Raw genomic sequence first — 26,232 nt, 5'->3', positions numbered from 1 at the left:
ATTTTAGTTACTGTTAAATATGATATGTGATTGGGATTCTATTAACAACAACAAAAACATTCTTTTTAAACTTCCAGAAAAATGAAACCTCAAACAATAAATAATGGAATTATACACTTCTTCATTAAATAGAAATTTTGATTCCAGGAAGAGCATTCATAATTTTTTTCTGAAGTCGCAGCAGCAATGCAGAACAAAGAATTTACCTTCATCTGACCTTTTTACTTTGAATTCCCTGACTCAAACTCAGTGGCTAACTTAATTTGGAAACCTTTGACTGGCTGGGGAAAGAAAATCATTTTGAACTAACTGAATAAATTAATAGACACATGAGGAAATAAGTCCTGTGCAAATGTAACATTAACACCACTGCTCAGAGTGCAGGACCCCACAAGCCCTCCCATCTCCTCGTCTCCCTGGGTCCAGGGTTTCAGGAAGAAGTAACACAATTCATTTCTGGCCATGCCAGGTCCTTGATGCCGCAAATGTGTCCTAGCTCTGACCTGGCTATTGGTTTCCAGAATGAGAACACAGCTCAGCTCCTAGCTTCATAAAGGACTCTCTCTCAGAAGATAACTTTTTGGAGATATTTTTAGGAAAAAAAAAAGACAGACCACCCATTTCTATCCATCATGTTCCAGTTACAGTTTGGGGATGGTTACAAAACTGGCCACACTCTTAGTGGCTCTCTGTAGAAGAGGCTACGTAGCCCATCCGTGATCCCCCACAACAACCTCTTCCCGAAGCTGCCTGTTCTTCAGAAACCTGTACCCAGCCTAGGCCCAGCAGATCAGACATCTGATGCCACAGCTACTCTGCATCCAAGAGAATAAACTCTGTGCTTGAGGAAATAACACTGCTGGCTCTGAAAAGGGTAAAGCCAGAGTAGACTCCTAATTTTCAGGTGAAATTCAGACAAGAGAAGCCCTTCATCTTGTAAACTTCTCATAACGAATTTATTACTGGTATGTAACTATTCTGAAATTTCCTAAAGCACTAAGAACAATACTGGGATATTTTTAAAGTTTCTTCTGAAACTAGTATGATGACAAATCAAGCACAGAACTCATTTCCAAGGGCATCACCATAGATCTCTAATGCCTCTAGAACCATTGTTATTGACACTTTATCATATTTATGTTTACACTACAAACATATGCCAATCAACCCAGAAAATAACTGTTCTGAAGAGCGTCACTGTGCATAACTTTAAAATAGATAGGAAATGCTTAATTAGCATATTAGGAATTAACCAGATTTACAAATGTGCACCCATTAGAAATTTTACCCTTTAGAAATTTTATTTCAACTGGGAGGAAAAAAACACCATGAAACCACCCCAAATTATTTAACCATTAAAGCCAAATGGTTTAACAATATCTGGGGCTATTTTTAGGGAATACTCTACCACCAGGACATGAAATTTTGGGCTTAAAGTGAAGTAAAAGACAAAGCTTAAAATGGAAATTGCAACTGACATACTATGGTTCTGCAATTAAAATTAGTGGTGGTTCCTGTTCTCACAGGCATGTCAAAGCCAGCTGTGGAATGAGGAACATCAAGTGAAATAATGGATAAAATACACCAGAAAGAGTACTGCACTGGAGGCACTGTTTTAAAAACAGAATACACGGGCTTTATAAAGTTATTTTCTTTCCCATTAGTTTTTTTTAAAAGCACAATTCAACTAGAGACAGAAGTTGAGACGCAACGTCTCTGGGTAGTGTACTACAGTTGTTAAAAAAATAAGTTTAAAACAAGAGCACACCAACAGGAAAGCAGAGGTAATGGATTTATGTCATCCAAAGCTACATTAATTAGGAAAAGAACAGTTTGAAACAGCCAATTTGTACTCATTAAAAATGACTGAGGTGACAGCGTTACTTTAAAATTTTCTTAGAGCATTTTCCAGTAGAACCCAGGATGCCCCGGGTAAAACTGTGCCTCCAAACTGTAACAAGTGCTCTGCTGGTTTATAATATTGTGCACGTCAATGAAACCATAAATTTGGAAAGGGTAAATTCTCCACTCCTAACCTGCTTGTGTCATTTTGGAAAAACAATTGTTTTAAATGCAATATTGTATAGAAAGCTTGAACCTCGTAAACTTGGACCAAGAAACCAAATTAAGACCTTCAAGCATGTGGGGTGTGTGTGTGTGTGTGTGTGTGTGTGTGTGTGTGTGTGTGTTTATATATATAAAAACATCCCTCCCCTACAATGAAAACCAAACAAACAAACAAACAAAACCTAAAAGTGTATACCTGCTTTCTGATTTCACAGCAAATCAGAAATTGCATAGGATATACTTTGTGCAAGGCAAAAAGCCTTTTAAGTATCTGGAATATAACTCCTAATCTTGCTCACAGTTCTGTGTATATCAGATATCATCAAATTTGTGTTTTAAGTAGTCTTTCATGACCTTGGCAATTGGTAGTTCATCAAGTAGCTTTAGGTTTTGAAGGCCTATACATTGTCGAATTTTAATTCGGCACAGGTCCTGCAAGTTTCTGGGCTGTCCTATAAAGACAGAAAAAAGAAAATGTTACAAAGCTGAAAAGCACAACATTTAAGGCGGGCTTTAAGGTTTTGAAAAGAATAGTTTATTTCACTGGGAAGTGTCTCTCTGTGGACTTTACATGCAAAGGATCAGAGAGACTCTAGCTAAGAGGACATGTCCTGGGTACCTTCATATGGCATCTCATTTGATCCTTTTCACATCCCTGGGATGGTCGATATTTTCACCTCCATTTTACAAATAGGGACACTAAAGATCAGGGATTTTAGTCAATTGCTCAATGTCAGATGACCAATTAAAGCTTTTTAGACAGAGGCTAAAACCAGATCTTCTGACTCTAAGCCTGGTATGCCTACCAGTACAAACTGGAATGTCAGTTATTGTCCCAGGTAGGCCTCTAATATGCTGGGTGAACCAGTGTGAGGCAAATCACTCAGTTTCTCAACCTGAAAAGTGAGAGAACTAAAAGAGATGCTTTCTAACATGGCTCCTCCTGTCAGCTCACTGTCCAGGGCACAGAACACAATCCTGGGGATCTCTCCCAAATGACATCTGCCCCGCTGTTCACCATGATTCTGGACACAGCAGAACTTGGCTGTGGGGAGAGCGTGGACTGGGAGGGCGGGGTGGAGGGGGCAGAAAAAGCACCCCAAGCTATTCTGAATCCCCATCTCTTCAGACATGCCACCCTGACCATCTGCCAATAAAAACCTCTGCTATAACCCAACTCAAAAGAAAAATTACAAAATGCAATTTCTTTCACTTTTGAATACTTTGTTTTACCGAATCAATACAGATGACCACAAACACAAGCAAAAATTCTTTGCCACAGAGCCTCAGAAGTGTTTGGATTCACATAAATTCTACTTTCATATTAAATGGTAATAATAATACAAACTAACATATGTTGAATGTGTACTCTGTGCCATGTAGTCTTATAAGCTCCCGACATATACTAACTCGTTTAATCCTTTTACGAGGGAAGTACTTTGATCAACATCCCCATTTTACAGACTGCTTGCATCTCTAAGTAACATGCTCAAAGTCAAGCAGGATGCTATACTTCAGCGATTCTCAAACTTCTTGGCCTCAAAACCTCTTTACAGGGACTTCCTTGGTGGCACAGTGGATGGGAATCCACCTGCCAATGCAAGGGACACGGGTTCGATCCCTGGTCTGGGAGGATCCCACGTGCCGTGGAGCGGCTAAGTCCATGCGCCACGGCTGCTGAGCCTGGGCTCTAGAGCCTGTGAGCCACAACTGCTGAGCCTGCGCTCTAGAGCTGCCAGCCACAACTACTGAGCCTGAGATCTAGAGCCTGTGGGTCGTGACTGCTGGGCCCGCGCGCCTGGAGCCCGGCTCCGCAACGGGGGGGCACCGCAATGAGAGGCCCACGCACCGCAGCGGAGAGTGGCCCCCGCTCGCCGCAACTGGAGGGGGCCCGTGCGCAGCAGTGAGGACCCAACGCAGCCATAAATAAATAATAATAAAAAAAAAAACTCTTTACACTTCACCATATTAGAAGTTAAAACAGAAATTTCAGAAATACTTAATTCATTTAAAAATAACAAAGATAAACCCATTATATGTTAGTTAACATAAATACCATAGTTATGAAGGTAACAATATTTTCAAAAATAAATGAGAAGAATGGCATTCTTTCACATTTCTGAAAACCTTTTAAAGGTCTGGCTTAACAGATGATAGCTGAACTCTCATATATGCTCCTACACCCAATCTGTTGTGATGAAACCACATCATCCAGTCTCTGGGGAAGTCCACTTACTCTCATAAAAGAAGGAATGTGGAAAAGACAAATAATGTCTTAGTATTATTATGAAAATTGCTTTGACCTCGATATCCTGAAAGGGTCTGGCTAACTCCAGAGGTCCCCAGGCCATACATGGAGTACTACTGCTATACTTAGTACTTACTTGAATAGTACTCGTTTACAGGGATCACCATTATTCAAAATTAAGTAATTCTTTATAAATGAGAAAGAGTCCTTAAAACTTAGACCTCTGCTCTGTAAGGCCTGTGCTTTCCAAGAGGTACTTAATACATGGTCTCTTAACAGAATCACAGCTGAAGCTACTGCTTTCCTAAAAATGGCTGTAAGCTAGGAGCACGTGTATCTGTGGATGTCTGCATAAGGATCCCTGTGAGGCTGTAGCACTCACTCATGAGTCTCTTGGTGAGGTATGTCCCCCTCATCGTCCAGATCTCTACTAAAAGGGCACTGCTGAAAGGGAGATGAGGTCAGGTTCCCCATCAGATTCTCTCCAAGCTCCTTTTCTCTACAGTACTTAACAAGGCTATGATTTTACATTTACTTGGTGATTACCCATTAATGTCCATCTTCCTCACATGTTCCACGAGGGTAAGATGATTTCTGGCTGCCAATGCAAAAGTCCAATGCCTAACACAATACTCAACAAATACTAGTTGAACAAATGAACACTTAATAGGCTTGTCCTTAAAGTATAACTCATTGCAAAACACACCCATGTCAACGGCAAATCATTTTCTAACCTGTTTTGAATTATTTTTCATCACCATTCATGGGCTACCTTTAGGAAGAGAATAAATTATCACTGTCATTTTTCAATAAATGCTTATAGTATTTGATCTGCAAATGCAAACCAGAATATGTATCAGATTTGAATCTTCTTTTTTTAAAGAATTTGATTTTCCTAATAGATGGCAGGTTCTTTTCAAGTATAATATTAATGAAAAGAACAACCATGATGTATTCAGGCAAAAAACAGATGACATAGAATTGACATATATAAATATACATGTGTACTTAAATGAAAACATATCATCTAACAATGTGGAAAACCTGTATTATTGGAATTTGCTTAGCTAAGATAGAAAAGATGGAGACAACAGGTTCCAAATAGGGGATCTTCTGATGGTCTCGTTTTGTGGCAGATTATACTCTCCAAAAACGACCACAGTATCTCCTATGCCTCATGCTCTTTTTTTTACAATGTGACTGGATACCCCACCATTAAGAGACGGTATCTAGGTTCCCTCTCCTTGAAACTGGGTGGGCTCATGACTATGGTGGAACTCAGATCATAGCTTTCACTTGGCTCTTGGGACATTCACTCTTGGCACACAGCTATCACCATGCCATGAAGAAGTCTCAGCAGTCTACAAAAAGGAACTGAGGTCACTGCCCAACATCCAGGCTGAGCTCCCAGCCAAGTGCCTGCACAACTAGCCAGCCATCAGGGTGAGCCCTTTTGACAGTGGAGAGGCCCCAGTCAAGTGGCTCCAGATGACACTGCTTGGAGTAGAGAAGTAAAATAATCAATTATTATTATTTTAAGCCACTAAAATTTGCAGCATTAGATAACCAAGTGAGATTCTGGGACGTAGAAGTAGGGGGTTGTCATTAAAAAAAAAAATCTAAAATAGATGGCTTTGTCATTGGGACCAGGCAGGGGGGAAAAGCTTTGACGAGGCTGTTGGTCAGGGCTTAAAGGAAAGTTTTAAAAATGTTACTAGAAGCTGGAGGAAAGGGGAGACTTTTAATCGTTTAATAAGTTCAAGGGAGGCAGCTACAGAAATACTACCACCCTCAGAAGCTATTGGTGCATTAGCCTTTCCCAGGGAAAAATGCACTTTCTATGACTAAATATCAGAAGGTTTTACTCAGTTTGCTACCGAATTTTCTTCTTCTTAAGCAGTGTGTCGTGGCAGTCTTTTAATGTTTGGGGAGAATGTGATCTTTTGAAGATTTCCTGACCATGTATAATTCCTGTCTGCAGAAAGACCTTGAATGGTAAAGGCCAGAGTGGTTAAAAGCATCAACTCTGCAGCCAGCATCAACTGCTGGCCCCAGCAGCTCTTGGGTGAGCTACTTAGCCTCCTGCCTTGGTTTCTGCATCTATGAACTAAGGATAACACCACCTACATAATAGGCCTTACAAGCACAAAAAGAATTAGTTTTGGTAAAGTGCTTACAATAGTTCCCAGGCATATAGTAAGAACTATAGAGTATTTGGTAAATAAATGTTAAAATAGTAATTTTAAATACTTGTAAGGGTATGTTTTGCTTCCCCTCCTCAGAATAGTAGAGGGCTCCTTTTTGGAAGATGAAGCTTCCTGGTGTTAAGACGGTAAGAAAACTAGCTGACAACTTAACAGTAAAAGAACAACTCGTAATCTAGTCCTGGGAAACAGTGCTGAGCAAACTGATGGAAATCATATTCTGGAAATCACTACATGACCTGGATTCGGCAGAGATGTGAGAACTTTGTATAAAAAAGCTGTGCAGTGATGAAGTGAGGTTGTTTCGTTATACTACTGCTCCACAAATATACAGATATTCCCTCACCTTGCCAGGTAGTAGCACTGAGTGAAAAGCAGGCTACATAATAAAGAGTAATAAAGACTAATTGTAATGACTGTTATTTCTAAGACTATTTAAGGACCCATTTTTTCAAGAATATCATATTAGGAATAGAAGATTATGACTGAAAAAGAAGTACAGCCATACCTCGTTTTATTGTGTTTTGCAGATACTGCATTTTTTACAAATTGAAGGTCTGTGGCAACCCTGAATTGAGGAAGTCTATCAGTGCCATTTTTCCAGCAGCATTTGCTCACTTCATGTCTCTGTGTCACATTTTGGTAGTTCTTGCAATATTTCAAACATTGCCATTATTATTATATTATTATGGTGATCTGTGATCAGTGATCCTTTTCTTAAAGTTACTACTAGGCTAAAGGCTCAGATGATGATTAGCATTTTCTAGCAATAAAGTATTTTTAAAATTAAGATACGCACATTGTTTTTTTAGACATAATGCTATTGCACACTTGATATACTACAATATAGTCTAAACATAACTTTTCCATGCACTGGGAAACCAAACAATTTGTATGACTTGCTTTATTGCAACAGTCACTTTATTGCAGTGGTCTGGAACAGAACCTGCAGTATCTCTCAGATGTGCCTATTATTTATTTTCTTGTCAATATATCACTCAAAAGTATTTACTGAGCACCTACTATGTACTTAAAAATGCACTGTCCCAGAGATTAAAGGGGCAAGAGAAAGGAGGTGGTGGCAGAGGAAAAGAAGGCAGAGAAAGAGAATAAAGGGAACAAAAGCAAAAAACCAACACACGTGCACGCTGTTTACCAGGTGTCTTAGAAAATTACTCCTGTCCTGTTAAATAGCAACTGCCTTGTCCATGGGATGACAGGGGAGACCTTGGGGGACATCTCACAAAAAGAGTAAAATTTAAGGAATTATAAACACTATGGGGGATGCAGAAACACTACAAACTATTATTCATACTAATGAACTACAATGGGATTACATAATACTTCAAAGGGTTATTAGTCTTTCCATTTGGTAAAGAAGCCCATCATTAGTAATAATTGGGCTGGTATAAAATAGGAAATCAGCTTTTGAAGGGTCTGGTCTAGTATAATTACAAAACCAGGGCAGCAGCATAATTTTGAAAATTAAATATCCTAAAGCACCTCCTTTTGACATGACCACCACTGCATTTATAATAGGCTAAACTTATTTATTTAGCACTCTCCATCTTTGGTCAACATCTGGAATGGTCTCCCAATACCTCTTTGTTTTATTTCAGTTTCCCATTTTAAGACCCTACCATAAACACGTTTTATTCCTTTGCCCTTGCCTCTGAATTCCCTTCACAGGGACTTACTATGAAATGTGTTAAATCTTATTTTACAGGAAAAAGGTAGTTGCGAGCTCACCTCAAAATAAAGATCATGGTATTGTAAAATAAAAGGCTACTCTGATTTAACTCTTAGATAGAATCCAAAAGTACACAATGTCAGCCTTGATGACATCTGTCCACTTGTTACATTTTTCTTCACAGGCACACGAGCTTTGACCTATTTTTCTCATTTGCAGTAAGCCAAACAAAAGCATATATTGCTTCCTAACAAATAACAGAAATCCCTAGAAGCCTACATAAAAAATAGAAAGTAATACAAATATGACAGAAATAGTACAGAATATGGTTATACTTTCCATATCAAAGAATCTTAAAATGTGGTGTAATTTGACTTAAAACTGTGTACTATTTATTTCTAAAAGTGATTTTAATCATTGGGACTAAATAACCTAATAAGACTACAATGTAGATGTGTAGCAAAATCCCCAATGAGAAGAAAAATCAATAATCAAAAATAACCTTAGTTAAAATGTGTTACACAAATTATTTCCCCAAAGAGTTATACTAAGGTAACACTATTTTGGTAAGTCATACTAAAAAAAAAAAGAAAGAAAAAAGTCAAAGAAATTGATTAAAGAAGCATTTGAAAGGAACACAGGAGTAAGGGCACCTGATGCCGAGGGGTTGTATGGGGTCATCTACTTACATACCTACCTGTTGCTGTGCTGGACTTAGCTGAGAAAGCCACAGCCTAAATTTCACTTTCTTAAAATTAAAGTCATGATTTATATTCTTACTTTTTTTAAAGTTTAAAACTTTGCAGCTAAAACATACTACTTGACTATGACTAAAATTTAAATAAAGACATATTTAAATAAAAACATATAGTGTTTATAAAATAGTATTTTTAAATGCCCATGATTTCAGGTTACTGTAGTGTTTATAAAATAGTATTTTTAAATGCCTGTAACTGATGTTCTAGAAAGTAACAATCTTAAGTACTTGATGGATTAATTTTCTGCAAAACAGTTTATCCAACTCATTCCCATTTACCTAATCTTTTTCTCTTAGAAGTATGAGCCCTTTATTTTTCAAACTCCTTTTGGTCAATTTACTTATTTAAAAAGATTTTATTTAAATAAAATATTTTAAAATTATTTAAATTATTAAATACATTAAAATTATTTAAAATTTAATTTAAATAATTAATTCCTTTTATTAACTCCTTTAATTCCTTAAAACATACAAATCAAAATATTGATACAACCCAGCACTACCTTTTACCTACCACTGAAGCATACTGAGCAGCTGCTTCAAGTATTTGGACAGCATCTACTAGAAACACAGATCAGTGCATTACCTTAGACTCCTCTGGATATTAAACACAAACCCAATTGGCATATTCTCTGCCTTAAGAGTAATTTATACGAGAGCCTGCTATGCTATGTAAAAAAAAAAAAAAATGTGTTAGTGAACAGTTAAGTCGTTAACTTACTCAAGGACTCCTTGGCACCTCTGATATGCTGCTGTGCATGGTGAATCTCTGAAACTGGGATCTAGAATCCAGGGTACTAGTCTTCTAAACTGACTTGCACTCTTAAAATTATAGGACCTCAAAGAATTTTTGTTTATGTGTGTTATATCCATCTATATTCATCATATCTAGAAAATAAACTTCAGAAATTTTAAAAATACTTATTGATTCACTTAAAATAATAATAAATTTATTATCAGTTGAAATAAGTTTTTATGGGAAGAAAAAGCTGCTTTTCAAAACAAGAAAGATTTCATGAGAAGAGTGGCACTGTTTTACATCTCTGCAAATATCTCTTAGGTCTGGCTTCAGAGAAGACTGCTGGATTTACAGATCTGCTTCTGCGTACCATCTGTTGTAATATGCTGTCGTGATTGAAGTAGATGAAGAAAATCCAGACTCACATAGGTAGTTGGAAAAGGAAGTAATATTTTAATGGCCTTTTTAGATAATCATGGATCTTCTTTGATACTTCACCAAAACTCAACAAGAGTTGTTTTTTTAAAGGTTAGATGCAGTATGGAATCTGAAACCACAACAATGAACTTCTTTATACTCTTTCACATTAAAATCCATTGGTCTGTTCTGCCCTCTGAATGGATCTTTTATCCATGCATGATTTTGTAACATCATGCATTAGTCATTTGGAAAATACTGGTTACCTGGGTTATTATGCAGATCTTCCAAATGCTGACCCAATTTATTACATGATATCAAAAAATTACTTTTGTTATTATCTCTACTAATCTCAAAAAAGTTTTTACATGTTGGGAAACTGGCAATATCCCAGTGGCAAATACAAAAACACAAGCTTTTCAAAATTCTAACTTTCACTTGAAAGCTCAAATTTTATAACTCCCCATAAATACTGTCAGTTGTTTTCCTTAAGGTGACAAATGCACTTTATTCATTTTCAACAAAATGTCTACCAAATACCAAAGCCTAAACAGCTATAGTTTGGCTGTCCATCCATCCTTCAGGTAAAAATGGTATTCCACCAAAAATGCTGCTGGTTCAGCTCAAACAAATCACAGATGTACTTTTCCTCCATTCAATCACAGCACTTCATTACACAGTAAGAATACTTTCAACTTCCATCCCACAGAATTTTTAAAAGGTACATACTGAAAGGGATAAGATTTAATAAAATTAAATCAAAGAGATTCCTAAATGGAACTGGAACAGTCTTTACTGAGACTGCCTTGTGGTGAAGAACACAACTACTAGTACCCTCTGGGACTACTGCCTTGATTAATGCTGAGGTACCTGTCATTTTACCCACCACAGCTCTTACACCATCAGTGCAAAAGTCAGTGCAGAGACACAGATGCAGAGAACGGACATGTGGGCACGGGGGGGAAGGGGAGGGTGGGATGAACTGGGAGACTAGGTTTGACATAAATACACTACTATGTGTAAAACAGATAGCTCATGGGAACCTGCTGTGTGGCACAGGAAGCTCAGCTCCATGCTCTGTGATGACCTTGATTGGGGGGGGAAGGGGGGAGGGAGGTCCAAGAGGGAGGGGATATAGATATACATATAGCTGATTCACTTCATTGTACAGCAGAAACTAACACAACACTGTAAAGCAATTTTACTCCAATAAAAAAAAAAAAAAAAGAAAAGGCAAATAATATCTTAGTATTGTTATGAAATTAGTTTTGGCCTCATGGGCACCTAAAACTGTCTTGAGGACCCCCAAGAGTCCACACTGTTCTACATGAATCCAGAAACAAAATAAAATAAAACCACAAGCAGCAGGATATCATCCCCTTTAAGAGTGTTTATTGGCAAGAATTTTTAAAAGGAGGGACTCCACGGACTATGGTCTAATTCCCCCATTTTTCAGAGAAGGAAACAGACCCACGAGGCAGGTGGAGGCTAAGCAGCTTGCCCAAGTTTATTAGGTAAGTCAGACACTGGGTCAAGAGCCCATTAACTGCTCTCTCCACCACCAGACTCAGCTGATTCAACAGCAACCATGACACAGGCACAGCTGAGAAACCTTCAGGACGCTATAAAGGAGACATGTGCCTCTGAATACAAGTGGGCAAAACTCTACTCAGCCCAAGGGACCATGGATAGGATGATTTTCGCATTGTAAGTAAAAATGATAAAAATAATGAATAGACTTCTGGTTTCAGCTCCAACATATAATGAACTTGAAGTCCTCACTCCAGTCCTTATAAGAAGAAAAAGCCAAACAAACTGAAATTAATGACTTATCTAGGACCCATCGGTAAACTGATGTCACAGGGCAAACCTCCACCATAAAATCTGGAGAGAGAATCAGATATAGAGTCACAGCTGAAATCTGTGCACCTGCAGCAGTAGCTACTGGAGGCACAAACTGGTAGGAACACTTAAATGGTCATTTTGACAAACTGCCAGGAGCTGTGCATGGACCAGCCTGAGAGGGAGAGCCACAGCCTTAGGAAACACCCGATGTTCTGAGCTTTCCGTTCAGGAACCCCATCAGGTTCTCACATGAAGAGCCAATAAAGACCCCCTCATGGCTCTGCCAGGGGGAGGGTGAGAATAACTATCTGACATACACTCAGAAACTTCATAACAAAGTCTGTTCTCCAAGGGAAGAGACTTCACCAGAGTTTTACCCCACCTGGAGAATAAATGTTTCTCTGACTCCAGTCACTGCAGTCCTCCTAGCTCACCAAGGTGTGGGTATTTGGGGGTGGGGGGCAGGGCATGAAACAGGGGAGAGGGCAAAACTGCTTTCTCATGAAATCTCTCTCTTTCTTAAAAAACTTTCATATTCTGAGTAACTCCTTGACTCGGAAAGTTTACATTGTAGGGCAGGGAGATGATAAGGGGAAAAGAGCACTAGATTACAATCCCATTGCTCAAGGAGAGTTCTATTATTATTTAACCATTTCTCAGGGTAAGCTTTACTTATGAAATAGTCTTTCTTGAAGTTTTAACGTTGTACCTCTTTTAACAACATTTTCTTGTGCTCGCCCTTTCTTGTGCATAAATGTTAACTTTTTCTTTTGAATTGGGCAAACATTCCTACAATCTCTGCTCTTTATCTTCAGCTAGAGAATTTTTGCCCATTCCTATATGCCAGAGTTTCCATGATCCTCTTAGCTCCAAATGGTGTCTGTGCAAACGCTACGTACAAATTATTCTACTTTAATTAACTGCATGCATTTACAAGACCCTCAGAATGAGTGTCTCCAATAGACCTCCATCAACGGACCTCCATCATCCTCCATCAATGGGCCTCCATCAGAACGTCTGCTGCTGTCTGTCATCACCACCATTTCTACCTGTCGTCGGTCACATCTTCATTGCCCTCTCTGTTGTTGTCCCTTTAGTTTATTTGCTCCACTCTTTTTTTATCTAGTAAAAGAACTAAAAGACCAAAAACTGGCTTCTCTAAGCAGGAAACACCTTTCCCTCAGCAAGGTGATCCTCATTCTCCAGGTAGGATCCTTGGCTCTTCTTAGCTGTATTTACCGTTCCAGGGCACAAAAAAGCTGCTCCTTCAGTTGACTGGCTTTCTGGAGGTGACCACATTGAGTTCCAGCCATTCTAGAAGGCAGAGGTTTCTGGAAGTCTGTCTGTAGAATTAACAACACCTCTTTGTGGCTTCTCCCTCTACTGTGACCAACAAGGCACCCACAGATACTACCTTATAACTAAGCCACTTGACCTGCTCTGTTTTTATGGAGTGTGTATCAGAGTTTTTATGGCAATTTTTCTAAAAAGCCACAGTAGCTTTTAGATTCTAGGATTATGATTGTCTTGAGTTATTCCAATTTAAATAACTTGCTCTCTAGTAAAATGGCCCTGAATAAAGACCACCAAGTGGCATTTCTGCTGTCCTTACACCTCAGGAGTCTGAGTTCTCAGATGTGAGGCCAAGGACTCGGGGCCTAGAGAGCGGTAGCTCTCAGCAGCAGTAAAGACTGAAAGGAGCTCAGGGATTTGACTTGCTGGCTCCCTGAACCACCCAACCATCTTTCACTCTGGTTTTCTTTTCTTTTTTAAAAATTATTTAATTAATTTATTTATTTTTAGCTGCATTCGGTCTTCATTGCTGCATGCGGGCTTTCTCTAGTTAGGGCGAGTGGGGGGCTACTCTTTGTTGCAGTGCACAGGCTTCTCTTATTATGGAGCACAGGTTCTAGGCGCGTGGGCTTCAGTAGTTGTGGCACACAGGCTTAGCTGCTCCGTGGCATGTGGGATCTTCCCGGACCAGGGCTCGAACCCATGTCCCCTACATTGGCAGGTGGATCCTTAACCACTACGCCACCAGGGAAGTCCTCACTCTGGTTTCCAAGAGAGCCAGTACAGACCTCCAGAGGGCATCAGCTACAGTTGGTCCTTCTAGCACATAATTACTCACTAGGAAAAGAAAATCTAATAAATAATGCACAGGTGAAGCAGAAACACTTAATTTGCTTTTGGCAGGAAACACCACTGACAGCAAAGTCAAGAAGTAATGAATTATGTTGCATCACCTGAAGACAGAGGATAACTGCAGCCTTCCAAGGACAGATGGTCCTTCGCTTCTGAAAAGCATCCCAAGTTTGCTCAGCTACCATCCTTACGGATGCAGCCAATAACCAACCCACACTTACTGAGGACCTACTAGGTGTATGGCTCTGCTCTAGGTGCAGTGGAGAACTCAAACACAAAGAGGCAGTCCCGTCGACTTTTCTATCTGCCCTAATTTTAAAGGTATGTGTGAATCCCTTTTTTAACTCAACATTCTTGCTCACCAGCAGCACTCCATGGTGGAACTGAGCAGCTCCAAGGGCCGGGGGACAAAGGGGCAGCTCCCCCCATCCCCCTGGCTGCCTGTCTCCAGATGCAGACCACACAACAGTTTATAGATTTGAAAATAGAGGCTAGGGTAGAATAAGAATCTAAGGGATTCACTCTGTAGGTAGCAAGCCAGCTCTTGCTGTTCATCTACCCTCACTTAATTATTTTATTTAAAAAAAACATATATAGCACTTCAAATGTGCCAGGTACTGTTTTAAGTGCTTTATAAATATTAACTCATTCAATCCTCACAACAAGCCTGTTAAGACAGATATAATTACCCCAATTTTAAGATGAGGACACAGAGGCACAAAGTGGTTAGCTAACCCACCCAAAGTTACAGCTAATATGTGGTAGAGTCACGGCTGGTCTAACATAGTCTAGCCCTAGTCTACCACCATTAACCACCGAGCAAAGTATTTAACAAACAAGGCTGCGGCATTTATGTGTATAACATGCCTTCCTGAAGACAGACAAGGTAATTTAACCATGAGCCTCTAGTGTTAAAGTTAAAACAACAACAATAGCAGCAACAACAAAAATATATTCAGAATTTATTAAGAATAAGATATACTTTATAGGCTACATACCACGACAGAATTCTAACCTCAAGTTCAAGAGTAATCTTATCTTTCACTACACCAACACCCCTACTGGTCTATATAAATGAAAACTGCTAGAACATTTGCTGAGAGAATCAGCATTTGAATTTTTGCTGTAGTCTTTTCCTAAAATGCGGCCTGGATCTGAAGGGTCAGCTGGGGAGGAATCAGCACGCATAACATCTCCTGTCTCTGGGTACATCAGTGTGCCTCAAAAGCTTTCTGCAAGGGACCACCTACCAGATAGCCCAAAACACCTCTCCCAAGGCAGGCGTATCTGTGCTGTACAAGTCGACAGCCACTAGGCACTTGTGGATGTTTAAATTTAAATTAATTAAATAAAATTTAAAATTCAGTTCCTACGTGGCACTTGCCACATAATAAGTGTTCAACAGCCACATGGGGCTAGTGGCTACCACAGTTGACAGCACAGAGACCATTTCCATCATTACAGAAAGTTCTATTGGACAGCATGAGTTAGATCCTGAGTGTGATTTCTTTTTATGCTTGAGTCTGAACATACTTAGTGGTAATAATTTCATCCTTCCCTTCTTATGAATAAACAAAATACAAATTACACTTCATTTCTTCAGAAGTTTTCTACTCCCAAATTCAGCTCTCAGGGGGGCAGTGGATTATTTACAAGCAGGTCAAGTAAACTCCTCACCCTCCAGTACCTGGTACCCAGAATGTGTTTCTTCTTCCATAACAATGAATGAAACATAAAACTTAGGTGAGGAAGGGGAATTCATTAAAAAGTGTGGCAGACAAATGTTCTGTTTATAGACTGTGGCTTCATGTGTGATGTTAAGCTCTGAGACACATACTCGACTGGTCACAAGGAAGTCGGATAGGAGAGGGTGGCTACTCCACACAAACTAATACCTCTATCCGAAAAACAACACAAACACATGCACCACTACACACAATGGGTCAGACACTTTTCCTGGCTTTAAAAAAAAGTGCCCACACAAAAACAGGTCAGTTTTACAGTCCTGTGTGGGCCAGAGACAGTGGCACCAAATTTTCCACTGGGAGCAAATTTTTCTTTACAACACTTTCTGATTTCTATCATCCTTAACCTGCATTACTAGGATGTCTGATAAATAACACTGCTGTTCCATTTCATGTGTGTTCACATTGTAAAGAAGAAGAAAAGCAACAATAAAACATGAGCAACAGCTTAGCAATAAAGCACAAATTCTAGGACACTTCCATAGCTATGGATGCTAAGGTCCAAAATTCTCCTAATTCCTCAGTCTCAATTCCAGGAAAGCCTGGAAAGACTATGTTTATGACCAGTAGGAACTGCCTTGTTCTAGCATCGATCTTAACATCTAACATCGAGGGTGTTCTAACACCCTATCTACCCCCATTTACTTTTAGTAACACAACTGAATTTTTAATGAAATCCTGTGATATAGAGCTTTCTTTTCAGTTCAGATGAATGGAATGAGCAAGGCTAATAAGAATCATTAATGTCTGGTCATTTTAAGTTGTAAAAATACCTTAAGCTCCTCAGAAGATGCAAAATTTAAAAAAAAAATGTAATAGTAGTAATAATTAAATTACATACTTGTGACTTCTTGTAAGAAATCCAAACACGGTCGACTACTTCCAGAAATGCTTATTGATACAGCCAGTGGGGTCTGTCCTTCATAGTTCCTTGTGTTCGTGTCTGCTCCATAATTATATAACATCCGTGCACAAAGCACGTCATCCCTAAGGGCAGACAAATGTAAAGGAGTTTGTCCATCTTCTAAGCGACCCAAGTTTGTGTCTGCTCCTCTCTGAAGGAACATTCGGCAATAAGAGTGATTGCTTTTGATCACAGCGTATCGCAACAGGAAACCGTTCTGAATGTCGATGTTGGCATTGTGGTCCAGGAGGATTTTCACACAGCTTGACCTCTCTCGGATAATGGCGAGCTGAAGCGGCGTTGTACCTTTATCACTGAGCGGGTCGACCTCAGCCTTGAACTCCAGTAGGAGTCGGACAAATGAGTCCCTACCATAGTGAGCAGCCACATGAAGGGGAGTCCAGCCATCATTGCTTTTTGCATTAATAATGTCGCTCCTGTATTCAGATTCTAACATCAGGCGTGCAATCCGAGCCCGGCCATGCATGGCTGCGTAATGAAGTGCAGTGAAGCCTCCGATTAAGTCCTTAACTGTGGGATCAGCTAGAGTTAAAACCAAAATGAAAACATTAGCAGACTCTGAGACAAAGCAACGAACTCTGCCATGGCACAGCACATCTTAGCCAATTCTCATATGAAATGTGAAATGATTAAACACTATAATGAATATTAAGTCCTTCTTGCCTCAGCTTAATTGAAATACCGTTTTAATGGAAAAAAAATTTTAGTAGAAAGTTATCAAACCTCGATTAATAGGATGAGTATATGACTTACAAAGCATTTAAAAGCTATATACAAAAAACACAGAGTCCAGATCACCACATCCCCTCTCTGCTAATTTCACCAATTGCCCTTGGCTTCCCAACTCCCTCATCTCTGTACTGTTTCATGTTGCTCTTCTGTTTTGAACTTTTTGTTTTATTTTCTCTTCTGCTGCTTCTTGGTCTTAAAAAGAAGCATGTGTAGCAACATCTGCTGCTCTAAATTACAGATGTACTGTGGTCTGGCAGACTGTGTTGTTTTAGGGTGTATTAGGTAAAAATTAAAAAAAAAAAAAAAGGTTTTCTGTGATCTGTAAGAATTCCAAAACATGTAAGATATATGTTAAGTGATCTTGATAAATCATGTTTTTATAAGATAAAACTCTATTCTGAATTCTTTGTTTTACAAGAACTTTGGAGTTTTTAAGAATTAAGCAGCACACATTGTGTGAAAAATTGGGAGAAACCTCAGCACTGAATAAATATTATTTTCTAAAACAGTTCCAAACCTCTCTCCTAAATCGACAGATTTCTGGAAGAAAAAAAAGAAATAAAAGAGAAGAAACTAAAATGATTTATCTGCTGTGTGACTCCTCAAGTCACAGACTTTTGTCACCTGCCCCCAGTCTTTCCTAAAGCTGAGGATCGGTTCTACACAGCTCTCATCCCACTAGCCTTCCTGGACAAGGGCAGAAAAGGGGCAAGAACCCTCATATGCTATAGGTAGGTCACTTCCTGGAGGCCAGCAATTCTGTGTGAAGATAACTGGTTGGACCTAACTACCAAGGATTAAAATACTTTCTTCTTATAAAAGTCACCATTAATTTTTAGCTTGTTCATGAAAGAGAAAAATTCATAAGTGTTCTTCAAACAAACAAACAAAAAAGCCTCCACAGTCATGTGATTAAACACTTGCGTTTTGTTTAGTAAAATGTTGCTTAGTCCTAGAACATTTTATGACAGCTTGGTCTCTTAGAAAAACCTGAGGCAGAAAACTGTATCTAAAATAGTAATAATACTGTGGAGAATACAAATTTCAATTAAGAAATAGTTACAACAAAAGCTATAAAAAGTTAACACTTTTTAGGTAAGCTATATCAGTTGAATTTCTAAGATTATTTCATATAAACTGATATTACACAACACTAATATGACTTTTATGTGTTTAAAGAAAATGAGGGTATCATATCTGCCTTGGTCTTCACTAAAAGAAAAATATACAGTACCTATTCACTACTTAATTTTAAAAAAAGAGCAAGAATATTTAAACAATGCACATTGCTGCCATCTACTGGTAAGGCATGAACATGAGCTACTGTTGCCATTTTGACAGATGATGCTGAGCCCTCAAATCTGTTTTCAGATACCTCACTTACCTAAAGTAGACTAAGACAGGCATGAAATATAAAAGAACCCCTTCTATTCAAATAAAACCGTAAATCTTGCCAAGATGGCCATTCCTAATCTATATCTGACCAATCAACTGCTTCCAGACATTCTCTTTTAATCTGTTAGTGAAATTCAAGAATACCTTTTTTCACTTCTCCCACCTTTCATCCACCATGGGTGCCTTTAAAGTTGCCAGCAAACAGTCTCATGTGCATCCTATACTCGCTTTGTTTGACAGTAAAATTAAAATTATGTTACATAAAATTGCACTGGCATCTTTAGTTTTCCACCTCAGGTCTTTTTTAGATTCTACCTACAACTTGGTGCTATACTGAGCTAGGAAAAACAAAGATTAACAAATACAGCAATGATCTGCTTAGTCTAAGTAAAAACCACTAAAATCCATTAATTGAGCACACACTGGAAACACAGCACAGAAGGAAGACTGTAGGTTAACAACGTATAAAATCTGTATAGTTACTTTCCTCAAGAAATTAACAAATAGGAAATATAAGACAAATATGAAAACAAAAATTAATTTAAGGATTATTAGCCAATGCAATAAGATAAGAAAAAGATCTTATTTGTAATAGTAGCAGAAACTACAAAACACCTAGATATAAATTCTGTAAGAAATGTGCAGGGCACATGTGAAGAGACCTTTTTTGACTTAACTGAATTCACTTCCTCTGTGTCTGTTCAAATGTTCCTTCAACAGAAAATCCTTCGCTGAACACTAACATGGTAGCCCCATCACCTCATAACTTTGTCCACTTTAGCAAGCTTTCTCCCCCCAGGTGCAACCTATTTAATACAAATTGTATCAGTCTCAAGAAACCCATTTGAAAAGTTTGAAAGCATATATAAATAAAAGCAGACAAACATTCCCTACCAATATGGTTCTTTCTTTCCAACAGCTTTACTGAGGTGCAATAAAACTGAACCATTTTAAGTATACAGGTTGATGAACTCTGATGAATTGTATACAGTCATGTGACTACCACTACAATCAAAATATTCCCATCATCTCAAAAAGTTCCTTCCTACCTCTTTACAGACAATTTCCTGCCCAGACTCTAGACCTCAGGCAACCACTAATGTTTTGCCTTTCTATAGTTTGATATAAGTGGAATCATAGAGTAGTAGGCTTTTGTATTTGACTTATTTCACTTATCATAATGTTTTTGAAATTCATACATGTTGTTGTGGTTCATCAAAAGTTCGTCCCTTTGCAGCTTGGTGCTTTGTGACTGCCTGGAGGGGTGGGATAGGGAGGGTGGGAGGGAGGGAGACGCAAGAGGTAAGAGATATGGGAACATATGTATATATATAACTGATTCACTTTGTTATAAAGCAGAAACTAACACACCATTGTAAAGCAATTATACTCCAATAAAGATGTAAAAAAAAAATTTCATCCCTTTGTATTGCTGAACAGTATTCCATAATATGGATATATAGTTATTTATTTATATAGTCAGTAGCAAATGGATAAATGGGTTATTCCTAGGCTATAATGAATAAGGCTACTGTGAACATTCATATACAAGTCTGTTTGTGGATATATGTTTTCAGTTCACTTGGGTAAATACCTAGGAGAGAATTGCTGGGTCATATGTTAAATGTACATTTAACCTCCTAAAAAAGGGCCAAACTGTTTTTCTAAGTGACTATACAATATTACACTCCCACCAGCAATGTATGAGAGTTCCTAATGTTCTACATGTTCACTAATACTTGGCATTATTAGTAATTTTAATTTTATCAATTCTATTGAGTATAAAGTGGTAACTTATTGGGATTTTAATATACATTACCCTGATGACTACTGATACTGGGCTTATTCTGATACTGGGCTTATTCATATACTTTCTTTTGTGAAGTGTCTGTTGAAATCATTTACCCATTTTTATTGTGTAGTTGTTCTCATTATTAGTTTAAAACTCAATTGTGTATATATTCTGGATACAAGCCCTTTTGTCAGATATGTTTTGTATTTTCTCCTAGTCTATGGCTTGCCTTTTCATTTCCTATACTGTGTCTTTTGAAGAGCAAAAGTTTTGAATTTTGATGAAATCTACTGTCATTTGTTTTCTTCTATGGTTTGTGCTTTTTGTGTCCTGTTTAAGAAATCTTTGCCCAACACAATGTCACATAGGTTTTGTTTTCTTCTAGAAGTTTTATACTTTTAACTCTTCTATTTAGGGCAATGGTCCATTCCTAGCTGATTTCTGTGTACAGCGTAAGATCAGATCAACGTTCATTATTCTCCATATAAATATCTATTTAATCCAGCACAATTTGTTTAAAAAACTACTTTTTCCTCGATAATTTATCCTGGTGCCTTTGCCACAAAACAATTTACCATACAAGTGTGGATCTATTTCTGAACTCTATTCTGTTCCACTGATCTAAAAGTGTATCCATATACCAGTACCAGATTGTCTTGATTACTGCAGCTTTATAGTAAGTTTTGATAGCAGGTAACATTCTCCAACCTTCTTTAAACTGTTTTGGGCAATAAATTTTAGAATCAACCTACCAATTTCTTCAAACAAGCCTGTTACAATGTTGATTGGAACTCTACCAACTCTAAAAATGTAAATCTGCCCCAAATTATCTAAATAATATTTATTCTTCCAAACCATGAGCACAGAATACCTCTCTATTTATTTAGGTCTTCTTTAATTTCCCTCAGCAATGTTTTGTACTTTTCAGCATACAAGTACTGCACATCTTTCATTACATTTATTACTAAACTTTGTTGCTATCATAATGAATTGTTTTTACATTTCATTTTCTAAATGTTAATTACTGGTATAGAGAAATAAAATTGATTTTTGTATACCAACTTGTGTATTCTGTAATCTAGCTAAATTCACTTTTTAGTTCTAGAATGTTTTTGAGATTTATTACGATTTTCTAAACATACAATTATGTTCTCTGCAAATAAAGACAGCTTTACTTCTTCCTTTCCAATCCCAGGACCCTTATTTGAACAATAAAATGTTGACAAAATGTAGTAAAAGCATATACCCTTGCCGTGTTCCTAATCTCAGAGGGAAAGAATTCAGCAGTTCACCATTTACTATGATGTAAGTTGTAGTTTTTCACAGGTGTCTTTCCTTAGGGTTTGGAAGTTTTCTTCTGCTTTTGGCTTGCTGAGTCTTTATGATGAATGGGTATACTATACTGTCACATGCATTTTCTGCATCTATTGAAAGGATCATTTGGTATTTACTTTTATTCTATTAAGAGGGTAAATTACTCATCATATTTTCAGATGTTAAACAAAGCTTGCATTCCTGGGATAAACACTACTTGGTCGTGATGTAATATTCTTTTTTATATAATGATGGATGAGATTTGGTAGTATTTTGTTAAGGTTATTTCTAACTTTTGGCATGAGTGAAACTGGTCTGTGGTTTTCATTTCTTGCAATGTCTTTATTTGGTTTCAGGGTACTATATGCCTTATACAGTAAGTTTGGAAGTGTTTCCTCAAAGAGTTTGGGTAGTGCTGTTATTGTTTATTCCTTTAATATTTGAAATATTTCAACAGAAAAGGCAGCTGTGCCTACCTGAAGACTTTTAGTGTAAAGTTTTAATTATGAACTAAATTTCTTTGATGTAGGACTATTAGATTGTTCTATTTTTCCCTTGGGTCAGTTGTGGCCATATGTGTCTTTCGAGGAATCTGTTCATTTCTTCTAAATGGCAGAAGGGTGTTCATTATATTCCTTATTATCCTTTTAGTATCTATAAGATCTGTAGTGAAAACAGTTTTTTCCATACTTGATATTGGTATGTGTCTTTTGTTTTCTTCATCAGTCTAGCTAGAGATTTATCAATTTTACTGATCTTTTCAAAGAACCAGCTTTTTCTTTGTTTCATAAATTTTCTCCATCATTTGTCCATTTTCAATTCCACTGATTTCTTTTCTTCTGTTATTTCATTCCTATTCTTACTTTGAATTTAATTGTAGCAGTATATAGAAACTGTTCCAAGATAGCCCCCTTTCCTCTCCCTTCCTTTGTCCTATTATTGTCATATATATTACATCTTTATATAAACCCAACAATAGTTTTATAATTATTGTTTTATGTTGTCTTTTAAGAGATGAAAAGGGGGGAATATATTTCCATTGTCTCTGGCAGCACAATTTTAAGGGGGCCCCTCCCATAATCCCTGCCTCTTGATGCTCATGCCTTTGTGTAATTCTCTCCCCTCGAGTATGAGCAGGAACTGTTACTTCCTTCTAACCAATAGAATCTGGCAAAGGTGACGGAATGTCACTACTGTGGTTATGTTATGATACACAAGACTCCATCTTGCTAGCAGACTTACTGTAGCAACTTTCACTGCTGCCTTGATGAACTAAGGAGCCTTGGTGGGAAAGCCCACAGGCCAAGACTCTGCAGGTTATCTCTAGGAACTACTGGCAACCTTCAGCCAGTAGCCAGCAAGAAGCTGAGGCCCTCAGTCCTGTACATCCAAGGGAATTCATCTGCTAACAACCTGAATGAGCTTGGAAGCAAATTCTTCTCCATTTAAGCCTACAGATGAGAACAGTCTGGCCAACACCTTAAAACTGTGAGGTAATAAGTATATCTTGTATTGTCATATGTTTGTGTAATTTGTTACACAGCAATAGAAAACAAATATACTGTTTTTTACATGCATAATTACCTTTACCAGTGATCTTTATTTGCTCTGTGAATTTGGATTTACACATGGTCCTTTTCTTTCAGCTGGAAGGACTTCTTTCAGTACTTCTCGTAAGGCAGGTCTGAGAGCAACAAATTCCCTTTATTTATCTGGAAACATCTTTATATCACCTTCACTTAAAAAATTTTTTTTTAATATTCTTATTGGCTTTTACTTTTTTAAAATTAATTAATTTATTTTTGGCTGAGTTGGGTCTTTGTTGCTGCATGTGGGCTTTCTCTGGTTGCAGCAAGTAGGGGCTACTCTTTGTTGTGGTGTGCGGGCTTCTCATTGTGGTGGCTTCTCTTGTTGCGGAGCACGGGCTCTAGGTGTGAGGGTTCAGAAGTTGTGGCTCACAGACTCTAGAGCGCAGGTTCAGTAGTTGTGGCTCACGGGCTTAGTTGCTCCGTGGCCTGTGGGATTTTCCTGGACCAGGGCTCGAACCCATATCCCCTTCGTTGGCAGGCGGATTCTTAACCACTGCAGCACCAGGGAAGCCCTATCACCTTCATTTCTGAAGGACAATTTGGCTGGATTTAAAATTGCTGGTTGACTGTTATTTGTTTTCAGTAATTACAAGATGTCATCCCATTGTCTTCTGGCCACTGTTGTTTCTTATGAGAAATCAGCTGTTAATCTTATCATTGAGGATCCCTCGTACATAATGCATCACTTCTCTAGGTGCTTTCAAGATTTTCTCTTTGTTTTTAACATTCCCCAGTTTGACAATTACATCTCTTAGATGAATATCCTACTTGGAGACACTGAGTGTCTCAGATGTATAGTTTAGCATTTTTCATCAAATATAGGAAGTTTTCAATCATTTCTTCTTCAAATATTTTTTTCTTTCCCTTTCTCGCTTTCCCCTCTCTTTTCTGGCTCCCATTATGCCTCATGCATATATTGGTATGCTTGATAATGTTCCACAGGTCTATGGGGGCCTGAGTTGAAGCTGTGATACTGCTTGCAGCAAGCAACACAGCAGCCTCACATTTAACAGGAGACCTGGCAAATGAGACAGCCATGTGGGCTTTGATAAGCTGCTACATATTTCTGGGAATTGGGAAGGCAGATGCATGCTTAAGAAAGACCAGAGAGGACCCCAGTTATCTACTCATCCCTGGCTGAACATGAGGCCAGAAAATGGAAGCTGGGGCATACTTGTAAATTGTCTGATTATTAAATGTGTCTCATCCTATACACAGATCTCCTTGGCAAAGGGTAGAAGCCTTACCGGCTCAAATTGCTTAAGCACAACCTCTGACCAGTTACCAGTCAAACATAAGTTATTTTGGTCATAAGATGTCTTACATATCTTATTGTTGTTGATATTTTTAAAAATTCTTTTTTCTATATGTTCCTCAGACTAGATAATGTCTATTGATAAATTTTCAAGGTCACTGATTCCTTCTTTTGCCAGCTCAAATCTGCTGTTAACCACTCTAATTAATTCATTTTAGTTACTGTACTTTCAACTCTAGAATTTCTATTTATATACATGTATATACATACATTCCCATTTTCATATATAAAATTATATGTATTCTCTTTATTGATCATTCCTATTTGATTTGTCACTGTCACATGTTTTCATTTAATTCTTTGAACATGGTGTCCTTAGTTCTTTGAATACATTTATAATAGCTATTCTGAAGTTTGTTAACTAAGTGTAACATCTGGGCCCCTTCATAAACACTTTCTATTAGCTAGTTTCATTTCTTGTGTATGAGCAATACATTCCTGTTTCTTAGCATGTCTCATAATTTTACTGAAAATTGAAGATTTTAGACTATATCATAGCACCCCTGGATTTTGAACCTCACCTCTTCCAGGTGGGCTGCTGTTGCTATTTGTTTTAGTGAATTACCTAGACTAATTCTACATAGTCTGTCTCCCTTATAGCATACAGCCACTTATGTCTCTGCTCAGTTGTTATTATTTTTTTTTTTTTTTTTTTTTTTTATGCGTTACGCGGGCCTCTCACTGCTGTGGCCTCTCCCGTTGCGGAGGACAGGCTCCGGACGCGCAGGCTCAGCGGCCACGGCTCACGGGCCCAGCCGCTCCGCGGCACGCGGGATCCCCCCAGACCGGGGCACGAACCCGTGCCCCCCGCATCGGCAGGCGGACTCCCAACCACTGCGCCACCAGGGAAGCCCCTCAGTTGTTATTATTAAAGTCTGGCTTCTAGGGGCCGCTCCTAGGAATAACTTACGTTTGACCAGTAACTGGTCAGAGGTTGTGCTTAAACAATTTGAGCCAGTAAGGCTTCCACCCTTTGCCCAAGAGATCTGTGTATAGGCTGAGACACACATTCAATAAACAGACAATTTACAATTTACAGCTTCCATTTTCTGGCCTCATGTTCAGCCAGGGGTGAGTAGATAACTGGGGCCCTCTCTGGCCTTTCTTAAGTATGTATCAGCCTGCCAAATTCCCAGAAATATGTAGTAGCTTATCAAAGCCCACATGGCTGTCTCATTTGCCAGGTCTCCTGTTAAATGTGAGGCTGCTCTGTTGCTTGCCCCAACTGGTATTACAGCCTCAGTTACAGCCTCAGAAAGTCCAACTGCTATTGGCCTTTCCAGTTTGTTTGCCACCTAGATCAAGACCACAGT

The 26,232-nt window shown here is 38.3% G+C and overlaps 1 protein-coding gene across 3 annotated transcripts in view; it reads right to left on the bottom strand.

Moving 5' to 3' along the window:
- Nucleotides 1–597: 597 nt before the first annotated feature.
- The window catches only part of ASB7 (ankyrin repeat and SOCS box containing 7), a 47,769-nt gene continuing 22,134 nt past the window's right edge, over nucleotides 598–26,232 (bottom strand). For all 3 annotated transcript variants that reach the window (XM_032624548.1, XM_032624549.1, XM_032624550.1), the window contains exons 5-6: nucleotides 16,699–17,304; nucleotides 598–2,519 (exon numbers count right to left, since the gene is read on the bottom strand). In XM_032624548.1, the coding sequence (XP_032480439.1) occupies nucleotides 2,380–2,519; nucleotides 16,699–17,304 (746 nt within the window). In that variant the 3' untranslated portion in view covers nucleotides 598–2,379. The remainder of the gene's footprint in view (nucleotides 2,520–16,698; nucleotides 17,305–26,232) is intronic.

This window comes from Phocoena sinus, chromosome 2 (genome assembly GCF_008692025.1).
Source record: "Phocoena sinus isolate mPhoSin1 chromosome 2, mPhoSin1.pri, whole genome shotgun sequence".
NCBI lineage: Eukaryota > Metazoa > Chordata > Mammalia > Artiodactyla > Phocoenidae > Phocoena > Phocoena sinus.
This window is presented reverse-complemented; position numbering and strand designations above follow the sequence as displayed.